Raw genomic sequence first — 23,134 nt, 5'->3', positions numbered from 1 at the left:
GTGATGCTGCTGGGGCAGAGCAGCTCCTGCAGGCATGGCTCCATGTGCCCTGAGCTGTGCTGAGCTGTGCTGGCCTCTGCACATCGCTACAGTGATGCTGCTGGGGCAGGGCAGCTCCTGCAGCCAGGCTCCATGTGCCCCGAGCCGTGCTGGCCTGGGCACACCCCTGCAGTGATGCCGCTGCCGGCTGTGCGTGCAGGAGCCCCGCGGCTGCTCGGGCAGATGCTGCGGGCAGCAGAGCAGCCCGGAGCCTCACATCCCTAATTGGCTCCCTGCAGCGCTGCAGGCAGCTCCCACCTCGCCCTGGGCTGGCCTGGGGAGCTGCAGCACCGCTCTCCCCATCTGTCCTGGCAGCTCACAGCAGGCTGGGCACGGGACAGCCGTGCCCTGAGCCCCCTGAGTGCGCTGGACAGCCTCAAGCAGAAACACTGAAATCCAAATTTCAATATGTCCCTGCTGCTTCTGAGCCCGTGCTGCACGGCAGCACTGGGGCTTCTGCAGGCTGGCCAATTTCTGGAAATGTCAGTGTATGTAGGGCAGTGTCTTTGGGGAATTTTGTTGCGTCCTCCCTCTTCCTCTCCTTTTCTTCCCCAGAAGCATCTCAAAGCTGTGCAGTTCTGCAATTGAAATGTGCCACAGCTCATGGAGCTCCTTGGGATGCAGAGGGCAGATTTGTGGCCAGCTGACAGGGCTAACCACTGTACTCATGGGGGGAACCCACAAGCAGAGCCACATTGTGGCTTTAAAGATGAACTGGTGCTAAAATTCCAAACACCCCAATCCTGGAGTTTGGGGAACTCAAGATCTAGACCCTCATTTTGTAGCAGGGCCTGAATCTGACTTAGACCAGGCCAGAAATGGTGTGAGCTGAGAGGCTTGGCCTTCAGGAGAGGGAAGATGCTGGTGCAGAACCAGAGCTGAGACCTTTACTGGTGCATGGCATCGTGCCACAGCACAAAGCCTGCAGAATCCCGGAGTCAGTACAGATATTTTAGGTGAAGTGTATGTGAGTGGAGGATCAATACCATATGGCATGCGTGTTAAAATAAAAACATGCGTACACTCAGGGCTGGATTTGCTGTATTCCACACGAAAGTAGGGGTTTTTTATTGGGAAAATGGTTAGATTTGATGGCGGTATGTAATTAGTAGTTTGCCAGCAATAATTACAGGGCTGTGCTCCAGAATAAATTATGTAGCATTCCTGTGCATATAATATGGTATACCACAAAATAGGAGTTGGAAAATTGCAACATTGCTGGATCATCATATATCTGACATGTTGAAGGGGGTTTTTTTTGCTCTGATAGTTTATGAAAAATAGTAAGTATGGTGCACTGTGAACCAAAAGGCTTGCTTTGTTAAATTAACCACAATTGCAACCACAAATTATGGCTTCACAAACTATAGATTTAAGACTGGCTTTTCATAAATAGAGCTTCTTTGTGTTACAACAAAACATACATGAAAGAATGGAGCTGTACAATGATGCCAAAGTAGCACTTTCAAAATCATCAGCCCATTCAAGCCTTTGGAATACAATCATAATATTTGTTTAAAGTTTAATATACAGAAAGGAAATTCATAGAAATCCCATAAGCTTAACAGAGTTCTAGTGTAATTTCAGTCTGCCTTAATGAAATAATAGCAAGATAGCAACTTTGAAAGGTACGTTTGTATTAATTTGAAACTTTGTGTACATTTGAAAGTTTCACTTACACAAGTGAATAATTTGACACTAAGTGACTGAGCAAAGTTTCTACAGAATGAAACAGGATAGAGAAATCCTTCTGTGTTTTTTACACATAACATGTCCATATATGCTAAGTACCCAAATCTTTCCAAGTAAAGGGAGTTATGCCAGTTTCTGCCAAAGGTAAATGTGCCCAAAAAAGAGTTTTCTCCAATACAGGATGATAACTGTAGATGTCTCCAAGTTCTAAAATATCCTCAGATTATTGGCATGCTGATCCCAGTTTTGAAAGGCATACTTTTGGCAGCAGCCAGCTAAGGAGGGCCATGTGTTAACATCCTGGTTTAGCAATATGTATTCCCACATGCTAAGCTCTCGTACAAATGTAGTTTTTATTGCTGTTGACTTCAAACAAAGATGCTTTGACATCTAAAGTTGTATATGTTACAGATGCGATGCCTAACCATACTCATGCTGTATATTTTAGGATGAGCTGGCTGTGCTCCCAATTATCCAATGGAGTATAAACACTCCTAGGATCCAGGGCCCCATAGGGAGAGTCGCTTCCCTGTGTTCTGCTGCTCTGCAACATCTTGCTGTGTCTGACGTGTTGTACTCCAGCTCATTTGCACATTGTTGCTTAACACAATGTATAAATAACATATAGGAGCAGGCAACATCTCTTGTAGTCTGCCTTGGAACGTGGAACAAGCATTGTCAAGGGTAGCTTGAGTTGCTCCCAAATCCACAGGGTAGCAGGCTCTCCCTTTCTTTCCCATTCCGTGTTCTCTCATCCTGACACTAACAGTGAGAAGGAGGATAATAATCCAGTTTGGAGGCATTTCTAAGGAAAAAAACAAAAGTGTTATTTATTGGCCAAAATCTTTATTCTAAGCAGTTTGAAGCTTGCCATTTTGAAATGGTGGTCGGTGGTTGGCTGTTCCTTTGCAGCAATAGGTTGGCTTTCTGGAAAAAATCCTTTAAAAGTTGAGTAAATAATTATTCCCCTTCCATCACTGTCCTCAGCAGGAAATCCTCTGCTTTACTTCTGCACCCATCTTTACAAATAACCTGAGCCAAGCAAGGGCTGGCTGAAGCTGTCTTCTTCTATCCTTGTGAAACTCCAGGTTTGTCCTAGCTGCTATAACAGCTGTGTTGGGTCTCCAAGGACAACTCATCCACTGCCTGTTCTGTTCAGGCTCTCCCAGCAGTAGAAATCCTGCCGCTCCTTTCATTTCCATCCAGGAGGCAGCTGAGCCAGCACTTTGGAGGTGTGGAAGCACCCCCAGTGTCTCAGGAGCATCCCTTGGGGATGTTTGCCAGGAGGGAGGGCTGGCAGATCCATGGGGAGATGGGGAACCCAGTGGCAAGAGCCCAGAAAAATACAAGTCTCACCCGTCTCCTTGTGGTTTTGTTCTTCAAAGGTAACTGGATTTGCACATAAGGTTTTCACTCCTGTGGCTGGCAGTGTGTGTACAGGAGTTCTTGTAATAATAATTAGCTGTAAATATTTTGCATCTAATTCTGCAAGGTTACTTCAAAGAAACATTTCGTCTTATCGCTCAGGATCTTTTCTGATGTCGAAATGCACATTCATGAGTGAAGCACTGCAATTACAAGGATGTTTAGAGAATCACAAAGGTATTTATTCTTGTCCTGGCTAGTTTATAGTAGCAAAAATTGCAAGTGGAAAGGCTAAGAAAATGTATTCTAAAAACAAACGTGTAATTGTTTTGTTGAGAGTTAGAGTCAACAGTGTTTATTCATGAGGCTTAGCTGCCCCAGGCGAGAGCAATCAGACTGGAGGTACCACCTCCTGTATCCTTGTTCTCTTTAATTGGAGCCATAGCCTTGGATGCCCCGAGGCGAAGGGCCGTCTCTAAATGTATTCTGTTCAGTTTATGAACATTTGAAAGTGCAGTGGAAAAAAACATTCTTTTGTTTAGACAGTTTCAGACTTCCCCTCCCTTTTCTGTTCAGCAAGTGAAAACTGTATGTCAAAATTAAGCTCTTGAGCAGCTATAGATTTTGCATGTAATGTGATCCTCCAATGGCTAAATGGTTCTGGAGTGTTGTTGGGCCTGGGAGCGGAGCTGTGTGTCACCAGCAGGCTCTGGGGTGGATGGATGGATGGATGGATGGATGGATGGATGGATGGATGGATGGATGGATGGATGGATGGAGAGCTGCAGTCCTGTCCCAGCACTGTCTTCACAGCCCTGGTACTCCTCAGCCCCACCACATCCCCTCACACACCGGCTTTGAGGCAATCAGAGCACATTTTAACAGTTGCACTGCAATTCCTGTGTAACTTCACTTGTGCTGTAGGCCCTGTGAGGGTACCTAGCAGAGCCCCAGCCTGGGAGCAGGCTCAATAACAGATTCAATAAAACTCCTCTCCGGCTGCCTCCCAGCAGAAGCCCAGGTGGGGACACACAATGCAGGAGGAGGCAGCATCTGTTATTGAATCTCGCCCGGAGTTTATCCAAGCTCTTCCTGAGTGTTTTTCTACTCTCTCTGCTGTATAATCCTGATTTCCTCATGATATCTTTATGCAACACAATGGTTAAGTGCTTTCTCCGTCTGTTGTCAGCACTGCCTGTATCAAACTGCTTGAAGCTTTTAGCTCCAAAATAAGAAGTGTGCTCTGTCTCGGGGTGAGAGCCTTCCGTGCTCTCTTCAAGCATCAGTCTGGTCTGATGGATCCTGTCTCCAGGGAGAGCTCTCCACTTGAGACAGATACGCTGGTGGAGTGGATGGCTGTGGTCCTGCAGCCTTGAGTCAGGCCTGAGTGAAAACAATAGCCCCAGCCTATCTCATCTCATCTCATCTCATCTCATCTCATCTCATCTCATCTCATCTCATCCCTGAGAACAATCACGCTGGCCCCACACCCCAGCACTCAGCACCAGCTCGGTGTGGAGTCCCTCGTGTGGTCTGCTCATGCTGTGTGTAAGGTGTTGGTGCTCAGATAGCATCTTGAAAAGCTGCAAAAACAAGAATACACCCCATCTCAGCTTTCACATTGCCCCAGCCCCGTGCCTGGCCGTGGTGCTCTGAGAGTTCAAGCAAGTAACACCCAATGTTGTCATCGTGGTTTGCACATTCGAGGGCTGAACCGAGAACACAAAATGAGCATCTGATGTTGCACCCTGTGTGCACTTAGCCACCAATCCCCGCCTTTCTGGAAGGGTGTTAAGTGGTTTGCCCTGCCATTGATGCTACTTTAGGTTAATTCTGTGCTTTTCAAACCACCTCTTTTCTCCATTGTGTTCTACTGCAGTCAGAAGCAGGCAAGAAGGGAAAGGGACATGTGGCAGGTGACTGATGGGATGAGTCCTTGGCTCCAGGAACACTTGTCCTTCACTGGTGGTGATTCACTGCCAGTTCCTCCATGCAAACAGAGATTTGGAGCTCTTCAGAGCCCTTTCAAGGGAATGTCTTTCATTCCCCACATCTTCTTAAAACAATGTTACTGAGGGTTTACCAGATATCCCAGATTTTCTAGGCTATCACTCCAGGTCTATCTTCACTGCAGCAAATAATGAGGCTTTAAAAGGCACCTGTTTATTTAGTTATTTCATGCAACTGGCAAGGCTTAAGTCCTGTCCCTGAATGGTATCAATTCTACTAAGAAGTATGTCATAGCCCTGGAGACTTTATCTAAATAATCACAGCTTTCTGGAGTGCAGTTTTCAGATTTGAGTTATTAGATTTAAACTTCTGGTCTTCTTAGCAAAACACCTTCCCTTCCATCCTGTTTCCTTGCCCCTGATCCAAGGTTGAACTGTCTAGAGGATGGCATAATATTTGCTGCATATTTGCCTTGACAAATGGCTAATTCCCACTCGGATCCATGGGGGTTTGCTGTGCACCAGGGACAGCAGGCTCCTTGGCTTCCTTGCCGGGAATATTTGTTTAAATGCAGCAAGTCCTTTCTCCGATGTTGTCTTTGCAGAATGTGGAGGGGTGAGCCTTTTGATGTTTGTATTTACAGTGTTTTCACATCTGGATGTCATTTGTGACACAGGCTCTCCTCCTTCTTCTATCCCTGTGTCTTCCTGTGAAATACATTCTGAACATACAAGCTCATGTGGCTTTAATGTGTGGTAGTCGGCCAATGCATTTAGCAGGCCTGTAGTAGGCCAATAAAGAGGTACCTTGGGTCATGCTGTGAGCTCTTGTAAATTTATCCCGAATTAACCCTGATTGGCATCCAGCTCCCCTGCTGTAAAGATACAGATGTGCATGCTCTCCAACATCTGCTGCTTCGTCAGGAGCTGTGCCATAAATCCACAACCCCCCCATGACCTGCAGTCTGGGATGGGGGTTTGGGGGTGCTCATGCTCCCCAGTCTGGGTGGGTACCTGCAGGAGGCAGGTGGCAGCTCTCCTGACACCAGGGCAGCTCCATCCTTGTGTTTTCACATGAAAATCCTGTTGGTGTTGCAAGAGGGTGTTCTCGTCCCTGAGCAGCACCGAGGTGCAGCCTCCAGTGTGGATCCTTCTTGTGGCTCCCTGTTCCACGCAAGTGGTTTGAATATCCTCGTCCAACAGGTTTCTTTGGGGCTCGTATTAATTCAGCTTCATCTTTTAAAATGCAAACTTGGGCATGGCAGAGCAGGCTCTTTCTGCTGCCTTCACTGGCAGAGGAAAGCCGGGGAATGAGATCAGTCAGAGCAGCCAGAGCATCGCTGCAGTCCTGCAGCCAGCCAGGATGCAAAGGGAAAAACATACCCATCAATTTCTAAATGTCAGCTGAGATCCCCTGGAAATTATTTATTGCATCTGCTGTCGTATTTAATGATTTAACAATATACTAATAATCATAATATATTAACTTTGTGTAGTGATATACCAATCAATATAAAATAATGAACACATCTAATGGATTTAATAGTATACAGATGTTTACTGCCTTTCTCCCTGAAGATTTTCTGATAATTTCTGCAGGCCACATGAAGACCAGGCTCAGGCAGCTCCTTTCCCCCACCCCAGAGGCAGTGGCAGTGCTGGGGCCGTTTGGGGACACCCCAAAATCCTGCTGGGTGAGGGCCAGCAGTGCAGAGCGGGGTGTTGGGGTGCAGAACAGGCTGTGGGGTGCAGGCTGAGTGAGCAGGGGCTGTGCTGGAGGCTCGTGGGTGTGACACCCCCATCCCACCCGGGGAGAGGAGGGCAGGGGCTGGCCCTGTCCCCATGAATCACGTTCACTGCAGCAGGTGCTAACCAGGCATGTCAGGCAGCGCGACTGCCGGCCCTGTGGCCATTGATTAACCATTTATTAAAGCACCTGTGAATCACGGCAATAGTAATTATATTTTAAAAATACCTACTAACAACTGTTTTGCAATGGGGAAGGTTAATCACGATTAAACATTTCCTTTGCTTTTTCTCTTCTCCCTCTGCCTGGAACCAAATCCCCTGGGGGTCCAAATGCATCTGAGGGACACAGGAGGCTGCAACCAACATGGAAAATCGAGGGAAAGGAGCCCGACCTCAGCCCATCCACAGGCTGGTAGGGGGGAGGGAGTGTGCACACACCAGGGCATTCAGAGTGCACTGACACGCTTCATCTGCCCTTTGACTGTGTGCACACAGGCAGAAACCTCGCACACACATGGGCATGCTCACACCCAGACAGCGCTGTGTGCACACACACATACACACATACACCATGCTCACACCCAGACAGTAGCTGTGTGCACACACATACACACGGGCGTGCACACAGACATGGCACACGCACTGCACGGAGCCACAGACCACGCACACACACGGACACAGGCTGTGCACACACGGACACAGACTGTGCACACACGGACACACACTGCACACACGGACACACACTGTACACACAAACACACATTGTGCACACACAGACACAGGCTGTGCACACACGGACACAGACTGTGCACATGGACACACACTGTGCACACACAGACACAGGCTGTGCACACACGGACATAGACTGTGCACATGGACACAGACTGCATACATGGACACAGACTGTGCACACACATGGACACACGCTGTACACACACGGACACAGACTGTGCACACCTATAGTGCACACAAGGACAGCGCACACACACAGATCTCATACGGGGCTCACGCACACCTGCCACGCAGACACACCCCGTGCACCTGGATGGGGCCGTGTCCGCACGGCCCCTGCACACCTGTGCTCGTGTGCGCGCCCAGCCCGCCGCGGGGCACGGAGCGGGCGCTGCCGTTCCCGCGCCCGCGCTAGACTCGGGCTCACCCTCGCACCTCCCGCGTCCCCCGCCCGCGCGCTCCCGCGGCGCTGCCCCGACGGCGGGTCCCGCGCGCTCCCGCGGCGGGGCGGGGCCGGGGCGCGCGCGGCGCGGGGCCGCGCGTCTCGCGGGCGGATTGGCCCCGCGGCGCGGGCGGGCGGGCGCGGGGCGGGGCGCGGCGGCCGCGGCCGCGCGGAGCAGTCGCGCCGCGGAGCGCCCGGGGAGCGGCACCGCCGCCGCGGAGCGGAGCGGGCTCGGCGCGGTGCCTCCCCGTCCGTGCTTGGGAATAATGGCTACCGAGGCGTGAACCACCAAAAGAAAGAAAGAAAGAAACCAACCCGCCGCCGGGGGAAGCCCCTGGATGGGGCCGGGCTGGCGCTGCCTGCGGAGCTGAGCGTTCCCCTGCTCCCTTCCACGGATGCCGGCCGGAGCCGCCGCCTGGGTCGCTTGCTTTTTGTTTTTGTTTTTGGTTTTTTTTTTTTTTTGCCTTTTTTTGGTGCGTCTGTGGGCTTTTCACCCCTTCGTGTGTTTTTGGCCCCGCGGGTGATGGACCCGTAGCGCCGTCTGCGCGGCGGCTCCGGAGCCTAGCGGGCGCGGGGGCGCAAACTTTGAGCCCCGGGTTCGACCGGGGGGAGAGAGAGAAAAAAAAAAACCAAAACAAAAACCAAGGGGGAAAAAAATAAAAAGAAGAAAAAAGCGCGAGGAGGAGACGCTGTGCCTGCAGCCCCGGGAAGAGCGCAGGGAAGGAGCGAGCGGCGGAGGAGCGCGGCGGGAGGAGGAGGCGGCGGGGGCCGGCGGGACCCCCGGGGCACCTCCGGGCCGGGAGCCGCGTTGTGCCGCTGCGGGGGGGCCCCGAGCGGCTCCGCTCCGCTCCTTGCCGCGCCCGCCCGGCCGCGCCCGGAGGATCATCCCGCGGGGGCCCGGCGGGCCGGCGGGGCTCGCCATGCTCTGCGCGCCGCGCGGTGAGTAGCGGAGGGAGGGAGGGAGGGAGGGTGGGAGCCCTCCGGGCCGGGGACCCCCCACCCCACCACGGGGACTGCTGGTCCCCTCGCCGAGCCCCGTTCCTCGGCGGGGGAAGTGTTTTCCAGCCGGGGAGCCGGCGGCTTTGCGGTCAGCCGAGGGGAGGAAATCGCCGTGCTTCCCGCCGGTGTGCTGGTGGCTCCGTGCGTGCGGTCTCTGTGTGTTTCTCTTTTTCTTCTCTCCCTCTTGCGCCGTTCTCGGTGCAGCCGAGAGGTCGGTTCGGCTTTCCCGGTGGCTTCCTCGGGCTGGTTCGCTCCGCGTTCTCCCGAGCGGGGATCGCGATGCGGAGGGGCAGGAGCCGCTCGCTGCCCATTCCCGGAGGCGAACCGAGGAGCTCTCCGAGCGGAATTATGGAGGGTTTTTTTGCGGGAGAAACTGGGTGTGTTTAAATAAAACACAAGACAAGAAAGCGGCGCAGCAGCGCGAAGCTGCTTGGATGCGATGCGCTCCTGAGCTGCCTTTTCTTTTTTTTTCTTTTATTTTTTTTTTTCACCCCGTTTCGCACATTCCTCCAGTGCGACCGCATCCCCCTTCCCACCCTGGCGGGGAGGGTGAATAATAAATATAATAAATATTGAAGCTCTGCCTGCTCCGGGCAGCGCGGGTGAGCGGGCGGACTCGCTGCTCCACCCGCGGGTGGCCGTGGCCGTGCCGGTCCCGCTGCGCGCTCCCGGGGCGTCTCGGGGGTCCCCGTGGGCGGAATATCGCGGAATATCGCGACTTGGCTCTGCCCGGTGTTGCTGGCTGCCTGGCGCTGTAGCCGGCTGCCGGATGAGGCCGGTGTTGGTCTGGGATTTCTGGCTGTTGAAAACGGTAACAAACTCAAAAAAAATCCGTGCCCGGCGGTTTAACCCCTTCGGCGCGGCCGCAGCCCCTCTTCTCGCAAGTCTGAAAATGGTCGTCGTGGATTTTTTTGTTTGTTTGTTTTTGGGTTTATTTGGTTTTTTTTGTTTGTTTTTTTTTTTTTTTTTTTTTTTTTTTTGTTTTTTTTTGTTTTCCCCCTGTGTGTTTTGGCGTGAGGATCGGCGCCGCTCCGGGCCGGGCTGGATCGGGGTGCGGGGCTGCCGGGCTCCGCTCCCCTCCCCGCGCCTGCCGCGGGGCCCCTCTGCTCAGCCGGAATGAAAAATTTAATCCAATTAAGAAATTAAACCTTGTATGTTTAAAGTGACAAATTTGAGAAGGGGAGGGGGAGGCGAAATAAGATTTCCAGGTCACTGGTTAACTAAAGATGGTTCGGAGAAAGAGCTCGGGAATAAGGTGAGGGCAGAGGGAAGGAAAGAAGGACCTTTTAAAATGGCCAAGGCTTGTGTTTCTCTCTGGAATTTAAACTGGTTTCCAGGCTTGTAAAATCTTCTTGAAGTTGCGAATTTATCTCAGGAGGCTGCTTGGCAGCTAATCTTCTCAAGGCATGTCCTGATTTTTTGTAACGTTACAGTATCTGAGGTCTTTTTAACCTAATTTTGTAACAAAGATAATTTCTTGTTATGTAAGTTACTGTTCTGAATGATTGCTTTGGGTCTTGGAGAGCGTCCTTAACTGGTCTCCCCTGGGCCGCAGAAAGTGGAATTATTTACTTCGTTATCAATTCTTGAAAGAAAGCCTTGCTCAACTGGAAAAGGCTGCCAAGGTATTACAGGAAAACAGAGTCTTACCATTCTTCTTTCTAGAGAGTTAAATCTTTGGTCATCCCTGATCAGAATTTACTTCAGAGGTTTATGTTTATGTATAAATCCGATTTTCCCCGCATACAGACTTACAAGGGTGAGCTGCTTGAATTATACACACGGCATTAACTTCCCACAAGTGGCAGGCTCCTAATGCTCTCTTCAAGAATTTCCTCATTTGCTGACAGCAGTTCCCTAAAACTGCCCTGTGCTAAAGCCAAAAGGCACCAGCTTGAGATGCCTGATTTTCCTTTCCAGTGGAGATTTATGCTGTAAGACAAGGCAGGCAGTATTTTATTTAGCTGGATACCAAGTTTTCACCAGTATACAGTGGGGTTTTTTTAAACATTTTATTTTGTTTGGAAGGTGGGCTATTCTGAGTGAAACCTTAAGCCTTGTTTATCTGAGAGGGGCAGTCTGTTCTCATAAACAAACGAAGCAGTAAAATATATCCCAGTGTTATTCTATCAGGACATGCAGTCATCTGCTGGACCTTGTGGCCTGGGCTGGCTAAATCAAATAGCACTGTCACACGTAGCTCTGGTATTTTAAAGTTTAAAAAGGGATTGGAGTATGTCTCCAGTTCCAGTGACAAACTACAGATATTTAGCAGTAGTTGATACTTATTTTCCTCTGATTTTCAAGAATGTGCCATGTTGAAGTGTTAACTTTGAACAAGGGGTATAAATATTAGTGTTTGCTGTTGTGGCTTCTAAAGTAAAACCTGGTGGGATGTTTGGTGGTGATATGTTGACAGAAGTGGCTGTGAAAAAGGCTGCATTCTTCAGCTGGCTGGTCTGTGCTGTGTGGTACTTTTGGAGAGCACAGATGTCTATGTCATTTTCTGCCTTAAATATTTTCTTTCTTTTCTTTTTTTTTTTTTTTTTTTTTGTTTTTTATTCCTTTAATCCCTGCATCCTTATGTTGAATTACCCACAATATGGTATATGGTGTCTGGATACACTGGAATATGAAACAGTTTTTTAAAATCCATTAAAATAAAATTATTTGTATCATCAGGTTAGGAAATGTAAGATGCTTAATTTAAATGACTTTATGAATTTGTAAGATCTGAGGTCAGGCAGGTATATGAATGTTACTCCTTGCTTAATAACATGTTTGAGGAAAGATTGGCATCAAGCATCAGAAATAGAAATTTTAGGATCTCCTGGAAGTTGTTGTTTTGGTTTTTTTTTTATTCTTCTGAATAAAGATGGGAATTCTAAACTAGGTAAAGAAACATATGGTTTTACCAGAAATTATTTCCTAGATTGATCAATTACTAGGAGATGTAATGAGAAATATACTCCTTAGGGGGAGGAAGGAGGGATTGCCATTACATAATATCCCTTGGGAGAATTTCTGTATCGCATAATGAGGTTGATGATGGAGCATTTGGGGAAAATGCCTATGGATAGAAATTTGTTCTTCAGATTTCCATCAGGAAAACATATTACTGGGAAACAGGCTTGTTAGAAGTAGTACTGATATGTTAGTAGGTGAGTACTTTGCCTCTATACACATTTCTTTTGTTCTCATAACTACTGTGTAAGAGATTAGGTAACTCTAAGATTGAAACATCTGCAGAATGAGAGATGCCAGTGAATAATTTCCTCATTTACTTAACACCAAGGGTAAACCATTAAGGGCTTATGTTCTGTTCTAGGCTTTGTTAAATTATTTCTGTTTGTCTATTGAAAATAGGTCCTGAGGAGAAGTAAATCGCTAGCCTTAATGGGGGAAACTCAAATTGCCTTACCTTCATGCTGATGAAAATGAAATATGTAGAAATATATATAGGTGATGTGTGGATTCAGCAAAACCTGGTAGCTGGACGCGTATTTTCAGAGTCTTTGTGATATCGTGAGGATCACCTAGGAGAAGCTCTTGTTAAAAGTTACTTCAATAGAGTCTTACTCTTTTGGTAGCAGTTGCCTTCAGGAGGTAAATAATCCATTTCCACACACCTGCCCTCCAGCACTGTTGATGCTCGGAGTTCAGGGAGCCTCCAGGAGCCTCAGCCTAGCCCAGAGGTGTTAAAACCAACAGAGGAAAAGGTGAACAGCCTTAGCACCTCTGTCACTGCTGGGGAATTTGCCTGATTTGAGCTGCTCATTTAAAACCCCCAGTGCTGGTGATTTTAGCAGCGTTTCAGATGGCTCGGCCAGCTTCTGTCCCTGGAGGGGCAAATGCGCTCCAGCTTGGCGGCTCCCTGTGGCAGTCGGGTTGTGGGGGCGCAGTGACCCCTGACGGTGCCGGGGCTGGGTCCCAGGTGGGCGCAGCCCGGGTTTTGGGGTTTTGGGAGGTTTTGGGTGATTTTGGGGTTTTTGGGGGTTCAGGTGCGGGGCCGGGCGCGCTCGGAGCGCGGCTGCGCCACCGTGTGGCCGCGGGTGTGCACTGCGCCCAGGTGCGCCCCCAGCGCCGCCCCGGCCGCGGGGGCTGCGCCAGCTCGGGACACCTGTGTCACCTGTGTCACCTGTGTCACTCACCTGTCCTCAGCCATGGAATCCCGCCCCAGCTCGCGGCACCTGTGTCACCTGTGTCACTTACCTGTCCTCAGCCATGGAATCCCGCCCCAGCTCGGGGCACCTGTGTCACCTGTGTCACTTACCTGTCCTCAGCCATGGAATCCCGCCCCAGCTCGGGGCACTGTCACCTGTGTCACTTACCTGTCCTCAGCCATGGAATCCCGCCCCAGCTCGGGACACCTGTGTCACCTGTGTCACTTACCTGTCCTCAGCCATGGAATCCCGCCCCAGCTCGGGACACCTGTGTCACCTGTGTCACTTACCTGTCCTCAGCCATGGAATCCCGCCCCAGCTCGGGGCACTGTCACCTGTGTCACTTACCTGTCCTCAGCCATGGAATCCCGCCCCAGCTCGGGGCACTGTCACCTGTGTCACTTACGTGTCCTGAGCTGTGAGACCCTGCCCCAGCTCGGGGCACTGTCACCTGTGTCACTTACCTGTCCTCAGCTGTGAGACCCTGCCCCAGCTCGGGGCACTGTCACCTGTGTCACTTACCTGTCCTCAGCTGTGAGATCCTGGTCCAGAGCTTTCCAAATATTAGGAACATGGTGCTGGAGTTAAGCACCGAAAGTTTGCATAAAGGAATGAGTGGTTTTTCTGCACCATGTAGAAGCTGTTTCTGCACTTTTGCCATCAAGGAAATGGAAGATAAGTGTGAGTGATACTGGTGTCAGGACTTGATTGCAAGTGCTGATTTTCCTTGCTGCCTGTCCTGTTAGGGCTTCACAGACAGGGACCCCTGCATTAAACATCTCAGAGGCACAGGTAGTGACAGCATCTCTCAAGGTAGCTAATGCAATTTTGAGCACAACCTGTGATTGATTGTTCTTGGAAACTTCATTTAGAATGATAGTGTTGGCATGGACATAGACAAATAGGTTCTTGCAAACACCCATTTGTGCCTTATATGGCTGCATGGGAAGGGTTAAAGATAAATGTGTGATCTTGAATGCTGTAAAAATAAACCTTCTTTTCTGGTGGGTGGTAAGAGGAAAGCTGGAGTTTACATGAAGCCAGCATTTCAAGGTGCCTGTTTGTGTTGTTACCAAAGATATTTCTAGCTTGCTTACAAAATGAGATTTTTTTTAAAAATGCTTTTATTTTTGCAAGTACTCAGTCTAGCTTTTGTTCTAATGGAAAAAGTGTTACAGTTAAATTGCTGTGGAAGGTAGCTGCAAGATTTTTAATATTGAGTTGAAGCAGTCTGGGTACACTGTTTGCCATAATGTTTCTGTGGGGGGTAAAAAACATCTGTACATGGATGCTGTTCCTGCAGTAACTGCTATTCCAGAGGAGAATCAGGGACAATAATGGATATAAATCTTAGGGCTTTTTTTTCCTGGAGGAATCAACAATAAGAAGTGTTTAGGCTATTAAGATACCTGCAAGAATATCCTCACTCCAGAGCTGTCGGTTATAAATTCCGCCTTCAAAATGGTTGGAAATCCGTCATAAATATCTCTTTCCCACATCCCCTCTATCTCCCTGGATGATTGGCTTTCTAGCAAAGCCTTCCGTAGAGGGTGTACTGTAATCCTTTTACGTTACTCCTTCAGTGCAGATTACGCAGCAAGAAATAATTAGGAGATTAATTTTCACCTGTCACTGCCAATAATAGATAACCTTGATACAGTGACAGGGCGAGGAATTTGCGTGCAGGGGGGAGCAGGGGAGCGTTTAACCCTGTAGCGCTTGCTGCGGGCACCAGGCAGAAAATGGTTGCCAGAGCCGTGACCTCCGTGCTGGCTGCCACGGGCAGGCACAGCCGTGTGGGGCTCCTGGCTCTCCCCCGTCTTCCTCCCACGGATGCTTTTTGCCTTTTGCTGTGCCTTTTTCCGCGCGCTGCGAAATTCGCTCCGCGCCGCAGCGGAGCCACGCGCGCCTCCTGCTAATCAGCCCCGAGCAGCCGTCGGAGACCTTTGTAGCTTAGGCTTTTAATTCAAACGCAGTTCTGTTGCTTTTCATGATTTCAATTCCCAATCTGACTGGTGTTCCTAGGCTGCGAGGGAAAAGGAGAGAACTAATGAAGATGGCTTCATTAGGCAGAGCCGTGGTTTAGCCCTTGCTTCTCTCCAATAAATGCAGCTGAAAAAACATCCCAGAAGTAACTGGGGTTTTGGTCTTCGGAGGAAGCAGAGCTGAGGTGTTTCTGCTCCCTTTCAAAATTAATTACTAGCTCTCATCAGGTGAGCTTAAAAAAACGCAGCCTGTGCTCTAAGGCACTGAAGGTAAATGGGAAGGGAAAAAAGCCACTCTTTCCCCCCCCCACACACACATACGGTCTTCTTTTTTATTTTTTCTCTCCTTTGTGCTTAAGTTTACAATCTGTTGAAAATGTAATGGGAAACCAGCCTACAGAAAATGCCATTATTCATATCATCGTGAGCTCATTTATTTTATCTGCAGTAGTAATGATAAGACAGACTGCTTGGCAATGCTGATAAGCTGAGAAATATCTTAGAGCTATTTGTAAAAGTTAAAGCAGATCTTGGTACTGAGAGATAGGGAAACTGATGAGCCTTTGGGCAATCTGCAGAACTGAAAGCTAATAAAGATTTTAATAGGAAGGCCTCATTAGGATTAGGGAGATCTATTATCTGCGATTTACACAACACAAACAGTGGGGCAACTTCAATTTTTGCTTCTTTGTTCATTAAACACTATTGCTGAATGTGAAGCCTTTTAACTGGGATCTGGATCTGTTCCTCTTCAAGGAGCCATCACAAGTTGATGGTTGAGCAAAGATAAGAGGGGCAGCTGATGGGGGAATGTGTTTGGCACACGGTGCCAGCAAACCCTCATAGTCGGGAACCAGTGCTTGTTGGAGGTATAGAAATGCAGCTGTTTGTAGGTGCCTGGGTGGCAGGATTCTCCTTAGTGTCTTTTTTTTCCTCTTATGAACAGTATTTATAAACTTCTGGCCCTAAACAGCATGTTTAGAAAGAAATTAACTCGTTGTTGTGCTGGTTCCCTGGATGGTGATGCTGAAATACTGCTATGGACAGTCTGGTGGATAGCTCAGCTTGGTGGAGTGGCTCCTTCATTAATGGTAATTAGCTCATGGATCTGTTCTAGCAGAGGAGCTGTCTCCAGTGCCTTTGGGGATTGCCATGGTAGGAGCATGTGCCATGGGTGACCTGATCCAATGGTTTGGTAGTTACGCTCAGGACTGATTTTAGCACCAGGTATGTTCTTAGACGTGTGATGTAGAAAACCTCCCTTTCTGAGGTTGTGCAGACACCTCATAGGCTCAATGGCTTTAGTCCTCATATGTAACACGGTGTGTAAGGTGCCTGTAAGCTGCTGAAAGAACATTCATTTACCTGGAGTTACAGATGTACTTAAATTACTTTTGTTTTCAAGGATCATCCAGGCATTTTTGGTGGTGGAACTGAATTGTAAAGCAGGAGCAGAAACTGTGCTGGAAAATTCTTTGGTTTGCATTTAAGGTCCAAACCACCTTGTAACCTCATTCTGCTAACCTGCAGGTGAAACCCTTTTAACACACAGGTGCTGAGATCTAACTGCACCTCTAATGCAGATAAGGGGCTTTGTTAGGTGACATCCATGCTGGATGTGAGAGGCCACGTGTGACCACACTTGTGTTTGGGAGCTGTCTGTTTTCTTCTCTGTGTGGAGCACACAAGTGCACAAGAGTCTTAGCTTCTCTCCATTTTCACAGCACAGACCAGCTCCCCTACTGCTGCTGGGTCCGATAACCCCAGTGGCACCTACAGTAACATTGCATCCGTGGAACAGTGATATTTGGAAAGCACGTTCTTGTACCTACAGTAACATTGCATCCGTGGAACAGTGATATTTGGAAAGCATGTTCTTGTACCTACAGTAACATTGCATCCGTGGAACAGTAATACTTGGAAAGCATGTTCTTGTATCTTCAGCTAACTTTAATATGATGTAGCAGCCAAAACCCAAAAAGGACCACAGCACCACCAGCCACAGAGAAGTCTGTTCCAGAATGTAGTTTGAGTTCTGCTGGTTCAAACCAGTGCTTTCATAGGGCCTACAGTGCAATGATGGATTTAACTCCAAGTATTCCATCCTCCATGTGCTTAAGGAACTCAGAGCACCCTCCCCTTTGCACCAGCAGTGTGGAGACAGATGGGCAGGGCTGGGAGCACCTCCTGCCCAGGACTGAAATAAGTTCAGTTCCTCCCAGTGGGTTGGTGTGAGTCTGTTGTGCCTTGTCTGTGACCACTCACAGGTTCTGTCAGCCAAGCAGCGTGGCCTCCAAAGGCAGTAGTGCTGTTTGCACCTAATGTGTTGCTCCAGGAGGGCTGCCATTTGAGAAGTTTCTAATATTTATGTTTGATATGAATGAAACTTTTTGTTTTGTCTGTAGACCGCAACGGAACTGGAGCTGACTCGTATCAGGAGTGCCTTGATAACAAGCAAGGTATGAGATCAAGTCTCTCCAACATGGGCACTTGGGACTGATTTAGCTTGATTTCTTGCAGCTGAATTGGTTGCTGTCTCTGTCTCTATCACTCTGTCTCCCTTTTTTTTTTCCCCTTTTTTTTTTCCCCCCACTGTCTCCAAGCCAATTCACTGTTAACAGTTCCATGTCAGCTAACCCATTAGCTCAGGGTCTCATTGCACATTTGTGAGAAGTCTTCTTGTTTCTAGCACCCCAAACCCTCAGCTGTTAATGGAGGAAGTGGGAAGATTGTAAAACAGAAGTAGCATGGGCAGTTGCTTGCAGCTGTCTTCTTCCTCGAGGTTTAGTTGCACAGCCAAGCAGAAAAATATTAAAGTTGAGCTAAGGGAAGGCACGTGCTGGGCTGGGTTCCTTAACACCAGACATCCTGTTATCATTTGTGTGCTGACATGCTGCCTCAGACTTGTCCAGCCTGCTGTCTGCTGCCGTGCTGAAGTTGGTAAGAGCTGCAAACATCTCTTGTGATTTACAAGAGAGTGATGACGGTGAAGGAGGAATCTGTTATCCTTTTGCTCTAAACCTGGAAACAAGAGTCACATCAGGAAAAATTGTAAAAAGTACCTTGGAAACAGGACTTCAGTGGCAAAATCGTGGATGTTGGATTTAGGAAAAGGGCTGGTGTGCTGTGTTCTGTTCAGATGCCTTTCTGAGAGCTGCAGTCAGAAGTGCCACTCCATCTCTGTAGCCATGTAGTAAGTGTTGAACCTGCTGGTAATCAGGGAGCATAAGCACCCTTCAGTCCAGAATATCATTTGTCATAAGCCGCAGCAGAGAGATAAGAGGAAATGCTTATCCTAACCAGGTTATAGGCATCAATTACAGGTCAACTTTTACCCTGCTGTTGACCCAGATCTGTGATAGTAGCTAGAATTATCATTGCCTGAAATTCTGATCCTTCTTGCGTAGATTTCTAAAGAAACACAAAAACCTGTCCCAGTTTTGGTGCTTGCTTGGGTTTAATTTTCCACAGGTGTCTCTGCTTTCAGTATCCATCAATCAGTGTTACATGTGCTTTAAGTCAAAGCTGCCATGCAGTGCATCTCCCCTTGCTTGTTGTTGGGTTTGGGATGGGATTATTTGGGGGGCAGGGGTTGGGGTTTTTTGCTTGTTTTATTTTCCTTCTCTCAAAAAAAAAGAAAAAGAAAAAAGAGGTACATTGTTCCTTTGGTGGCCTTTAAGGTCAACTTTTTCTTCACTATTTTTCTCTACTGACTATAGTAAATACCTAATCATTGCTAAGCTTTCATTTCAGAAGTTACAACTGGAAGACTAATGTGGAAGAACTGTAATCAATAATGGCAATTCTTATTATATTAAGTTTAAAAGTCTTGTAGACCAGTGTAATTCAGGAGGCTCCTTTGATAGATAATTTGTTCTTAGGAAGAGCAGTTTTCTCCAGTAACATTTTTCTCGTTGGCTGGGGGAGGCTGATCCACTTGTCATTTTGTAGAAAGCAATCAAGTTTCAGATTTAAAGAAAAATGAGTATTCTCATTTTTGGAAACTAATTGCAGTCCCTTTGATGTGCCAGTTACCCTGATTTATCTGACAGGTGGTATTAAATGGCGTTATATCCATTACTTTCATTTGTCTGTTAATACTCCAGATTTTTCTTGTCGTGTGATAGGTTTCTTTGGCTTCACTGTTAACACATGAACCAACTATCATTATAAGTACTTTCAATCCAGTATGGATTGGATGTGGTTTGGGTAATTTACCCTGTCCATGCTGTATGGTGGTGTTTAAAGCAACAACCTTTAAGAATGCAGAAGTTTAAAGTAAGAATATACACAGTAACTTGTAGTGAGTCTCTTACTGACTCTGTTACATTTTTTGAGCGTGCCTTAGAGTTGAATCCACCATTTGCAACAATTTACAGAATATAAAATACATAGCTGACAGCGGACCCATAATTTTGGTTGTTGCTCTTGCATTCAAAACAAAACACCACCAAAGGCTGAAAGTAGCGGTGGCTGTTTAAAAGTATTAAATCTTCAAGCTATGTGAAATGCTATTGCCATGGATTCCTTTTATAACAGCATGCTTGTCTCCTGGAAATTATGCTATAATGAGGTTTGGTTTATATATTTTGCCCCTCTCCTCATTAAAGTGCTGTCTCTCAGAAGAAGCGCTTTGTGTTTTGAAATACTGCACGGTTAAAACGAAGGCAGGTTTATAACGATTTAATGTACTTGGGAGCCAAGGTTTTGCAGCTTTATGGCAAAGATGTTTTAACAAAGGGCTTTATGGTAAGGGTGTGCTGTATTTTAGTCAGGCAGTTGCTCAGGGGAAAATTTTCAGTGTGAGCACGTCACAGCAGCAAGGAGAAATTCAGAGGGAAGCAGGCTTCCGAGATCCAGTCACCAGCTTGGCTGATATTAAGGCTTAATTCTTTGCAGTTTCAAGCCCTGATTTTTTTTTCTTTTTTTGTCTTTCATCTCTTCACTCAAGAAAGACAAAGCCTTGTGCAATATAATGTAACACCACAAGAAGGCCATTTATGCTTCCCATTTTTGTGCTTCAAGGTAGGCTGCAGAGTGGCGTGCTGGGAGCAGCCACAGGTGGGATTATTACACCCTCTCAGAATGGAGCTTGCTTTTTCAGCCTTATAACTCCAATATTCATTATTAAAATTGTACCCTAAAAGCAAGGCATTTTCTGAGTGTTTGTGGTTTGGAAATAGAGAGGGCAGCAGTTCAGAGCAGTTGCCCATGCACTGCAGCAGAAGACGTGTCCTGGACCTGCCTGTTTCTCTGGGATACACTTAATATCCCATGGTTTCCTGAGAGCCAGGGGGTTCTGCCATGGAAAACAGGTATAAAATTACTACCAGACATAGTTGTTTCTTGGAGTTTCTCAATAGGAACTCACTGTTACAGTTATTAAAACAGTGCTGGTGTAGGGGTTTAGGCAATGAAAAGCCCTTAGAGAGGGCTCTGGTGGCAGCCCGATGTCACCTCTCATCCTTGAAACAGTGCTTAGAGAAATTGAAACTGATTCCAAGTGTTTCGCTGTGTCCCTGTGCCCTCAGGTGGGCTGGTAATGGGTATTTTGCCCTAGTGGGCTCCAGGTTCCTGCTGGAGGAACCCAAGAGCTTTCACTTCTCCTACTTGTCCTGAGGAGTATTTCCCCACAGGTGAATTAGCTGGTATTTTTCCAGGCTTCATCTTTTTGATGGCACTATTAACTCTTTCTGTTTTCCTTTGGATTTATTACACCACTTCCTGAGTTCAGTGCTGCTTGCTGCTGATGGATTTTGTTAGCTCATCTCAAGAGGGAGGATGAATGTAATTTGGAGCAGTGTTTGGGGGCCAGGAGGAAGGATGGTTAATCTTGACAGGGATCAAAATGTGGCTGCAGTTGAGCCAATAGAGCTCCGTCTGAGGTGCTGGAGGACTGAGTGCTCCTCCCTGGGTTTGTGCTGTGAGTGGATGCCAGTTGGAATGCTGAGCATGGGTAGCATGTCTGCACCATCAGGCTTGATTTTGAAGTAGTGGCAATAAACCAAAGACTTTTTCATCGTGTTTGCAGTCCCCTGGGCTGTGCAGTCCCACTGTGTGTCATCTTCTATTAGTCTCGATGCAACCAATGACCTTGTTTGTGTGAGCACATTAAGCACAACATTAATAGCTAATTTGACTACTTTGGATTCAGACAGGCTGCAATCCATCACCTGAACTCTCCTGATAGCAAATATGCTTGGATGGGATTAAGGAGAAAGGATAAAATGCCTGCTTGGGCCATAACTCTAGGAAATTGGAAACTGCTTGTGAGCCTTTGTAGCTGATGTAGCACTTGGTGGAAGCATGTTCTTAACTGGGGGGAAAAAAGCTGCAAAATGAGAAGTGTGTGGTCTTCATAGATGTTTGTTCAGCCCTCTTCCTGCCTGTCAAACACTGGCATGGCAAACGAGACCACCACGATACAGAGGCATCTTTTAGAAGATGTTATTGGGGTAAATTCTAACCTGTTCCAGTTCTTGGATCCCTTTTGATCCCTAACAGGATCAGTTTCAGGATGGCAAAGATGAATTATGAGGCAGATAAATAAAAATGGCAGACTGGCATGTAGCTGGACTGGAAAGTGTGGTCAAAATAATTCTGTCACTGAAGATGTTATTTCCATTAAATATTTTGAGATTTAATATTGATTTCAGTGAAATTACCCTTGAAAACAGATTTCCTCCAAACCTTTTTTTTAATATATTTGTTTTGGAACTATTTTAGGAGGCAGAAAAATGAAACTCCAGCTTCAAACAGTTTTTATGTTTTGAAATGGGCTTTTTTCACTGTATGAACAATTTTTTAAATATTATTGTTATTTGTATTCCAGTCATGCCTGTGCACTCTAGTTATGGGCTGAACGTCATTTTGCCAACCACAAGGCAGACTGGGGGGGATCAGTTTCTGCCTGAAAATGCTTTGGGCGTGTATTTCTGACGGGCTGCATTGATTGCCAGTGCCTATTTGAAGAAAAACCCTACAACATTCTCATTTTACAATATGTTGGCTGCCTTTTTGTTTAAAGAATTATAAATAAATCAGCAGATTTTCCACAAAAACACATATGCTTTCTTCCTGATGAGCACGATGATGCACCAAGAATCATTGCAAGAGGCCTTGAGTTTCCTTCAAGTAGAGGGGTAGGGCTGAGGTTGAAAGTGAAATTTTAAATAACTTTCTTCTTTAAGAAGGATGCTGCTGGAGCCTCGTTAGCAGAAGAATTGCCATTTTCTGTCTAATTTTTTTTTTTTTTTTTTTTTTTTTTGCCGGCATGGGAACAAAGAAAGAAAGGAGGAGGCAGAATAAAAGCCTGTGTGAGTGTACATACAGAGGCTGCAGCTCTCTAGACTGGTAATGGTATCTGGAAAGGGTCCAGGCTGTTGTAAATATGAACTTTTGTCAATATTCCCCAAGCTTCTTTGGACTCTAGGGTGGGCTTTATTAGCTGAAGGTCACACCATTGTGCTGTCTGCCTCTCCTGAGACCTCTGATACCTTCCTGAAAGGACAGCCCATTATCCCTGGGCTTAGAAGCCAGCTTTCTCTTCAGTGGCGCTGAAGCTGATAAGCTTAAGAGGCATATTTCATCCCCCCACTGCTGCTTTCAGGAAACAAACAGTGTTTATCATTCCTGATTAATTCCAGTCGAACAAAAAAATAAAATAGAAGGCATGTGTGTGTGCACACATGCACAGGGACACAGAGATGAATTTTATTTTGGAGGCTGTTCTTGTGTAAGGTCAGCTCACGGCACTGGCCACAGCCAGCAGGGTCTGGAGCTTTGCTTTTCCTGGGTGCTGTGTCCAAAGGTGGATTTAGTAACATGAGAGGATCCCAGGCTGCAATCAGTGTGAGGAGAAAGGGCTGGAAACGGGGATGGGGCAGCGGCAGCAGCCTGAGCATCAAGGCTGGAATTGATTTGTGGCAATTAAGCATTAAGGTCTGCGAGAGCAGGCCCACCTGCTGGGAGATTGGCTTCCCATCACCTGGGGAAGATGAATGGCCCCAGGAGAAGAAG

At 47.4% G+C, this 23,134-nt stretch overlaps 1 protein-coding gene across 1 annotated transcript in view; it reads left to right on the top strand.

Moving 5' to 3' along the window:
* Positions 1 to 23,134, top strand: part of FBRSL1 (fibrosin like 1) — a 495,799-nt gene that overhangs the window by 384,691 nt on the left and 87,974 nt on the right. Inside the window, exon 6 of the mRNA XM_058816540.1 lies at positions 17,521 to 17,574. Coding sequence (XP_058672523.1) covers positions 17,521 to 17,574 — 54 coding nt within the window. The remainder of the gene's footprint in view (positions 1 to 17,520; positions 17,575 to 23,134) is intronic.

This window comes from Ammospiza caudacuta, chromosome 18 (genome assembly GCF_027887145.1).
Source record: "Ammospiza caudacuta isolate bAmmCau1 chromosome 18, bAmmCau1.pri, whole genome shotgun sequence".
Taxonomy (NCBI): Eukaryota; Metazoa; Chordata; class Aves; order Passeriformes; family Passerellidae; genus Ammospiza; species Ammospiza caudacuta.
This window is presented reverse-complemented; position numbering and strand designations above follow the sequence as displayed.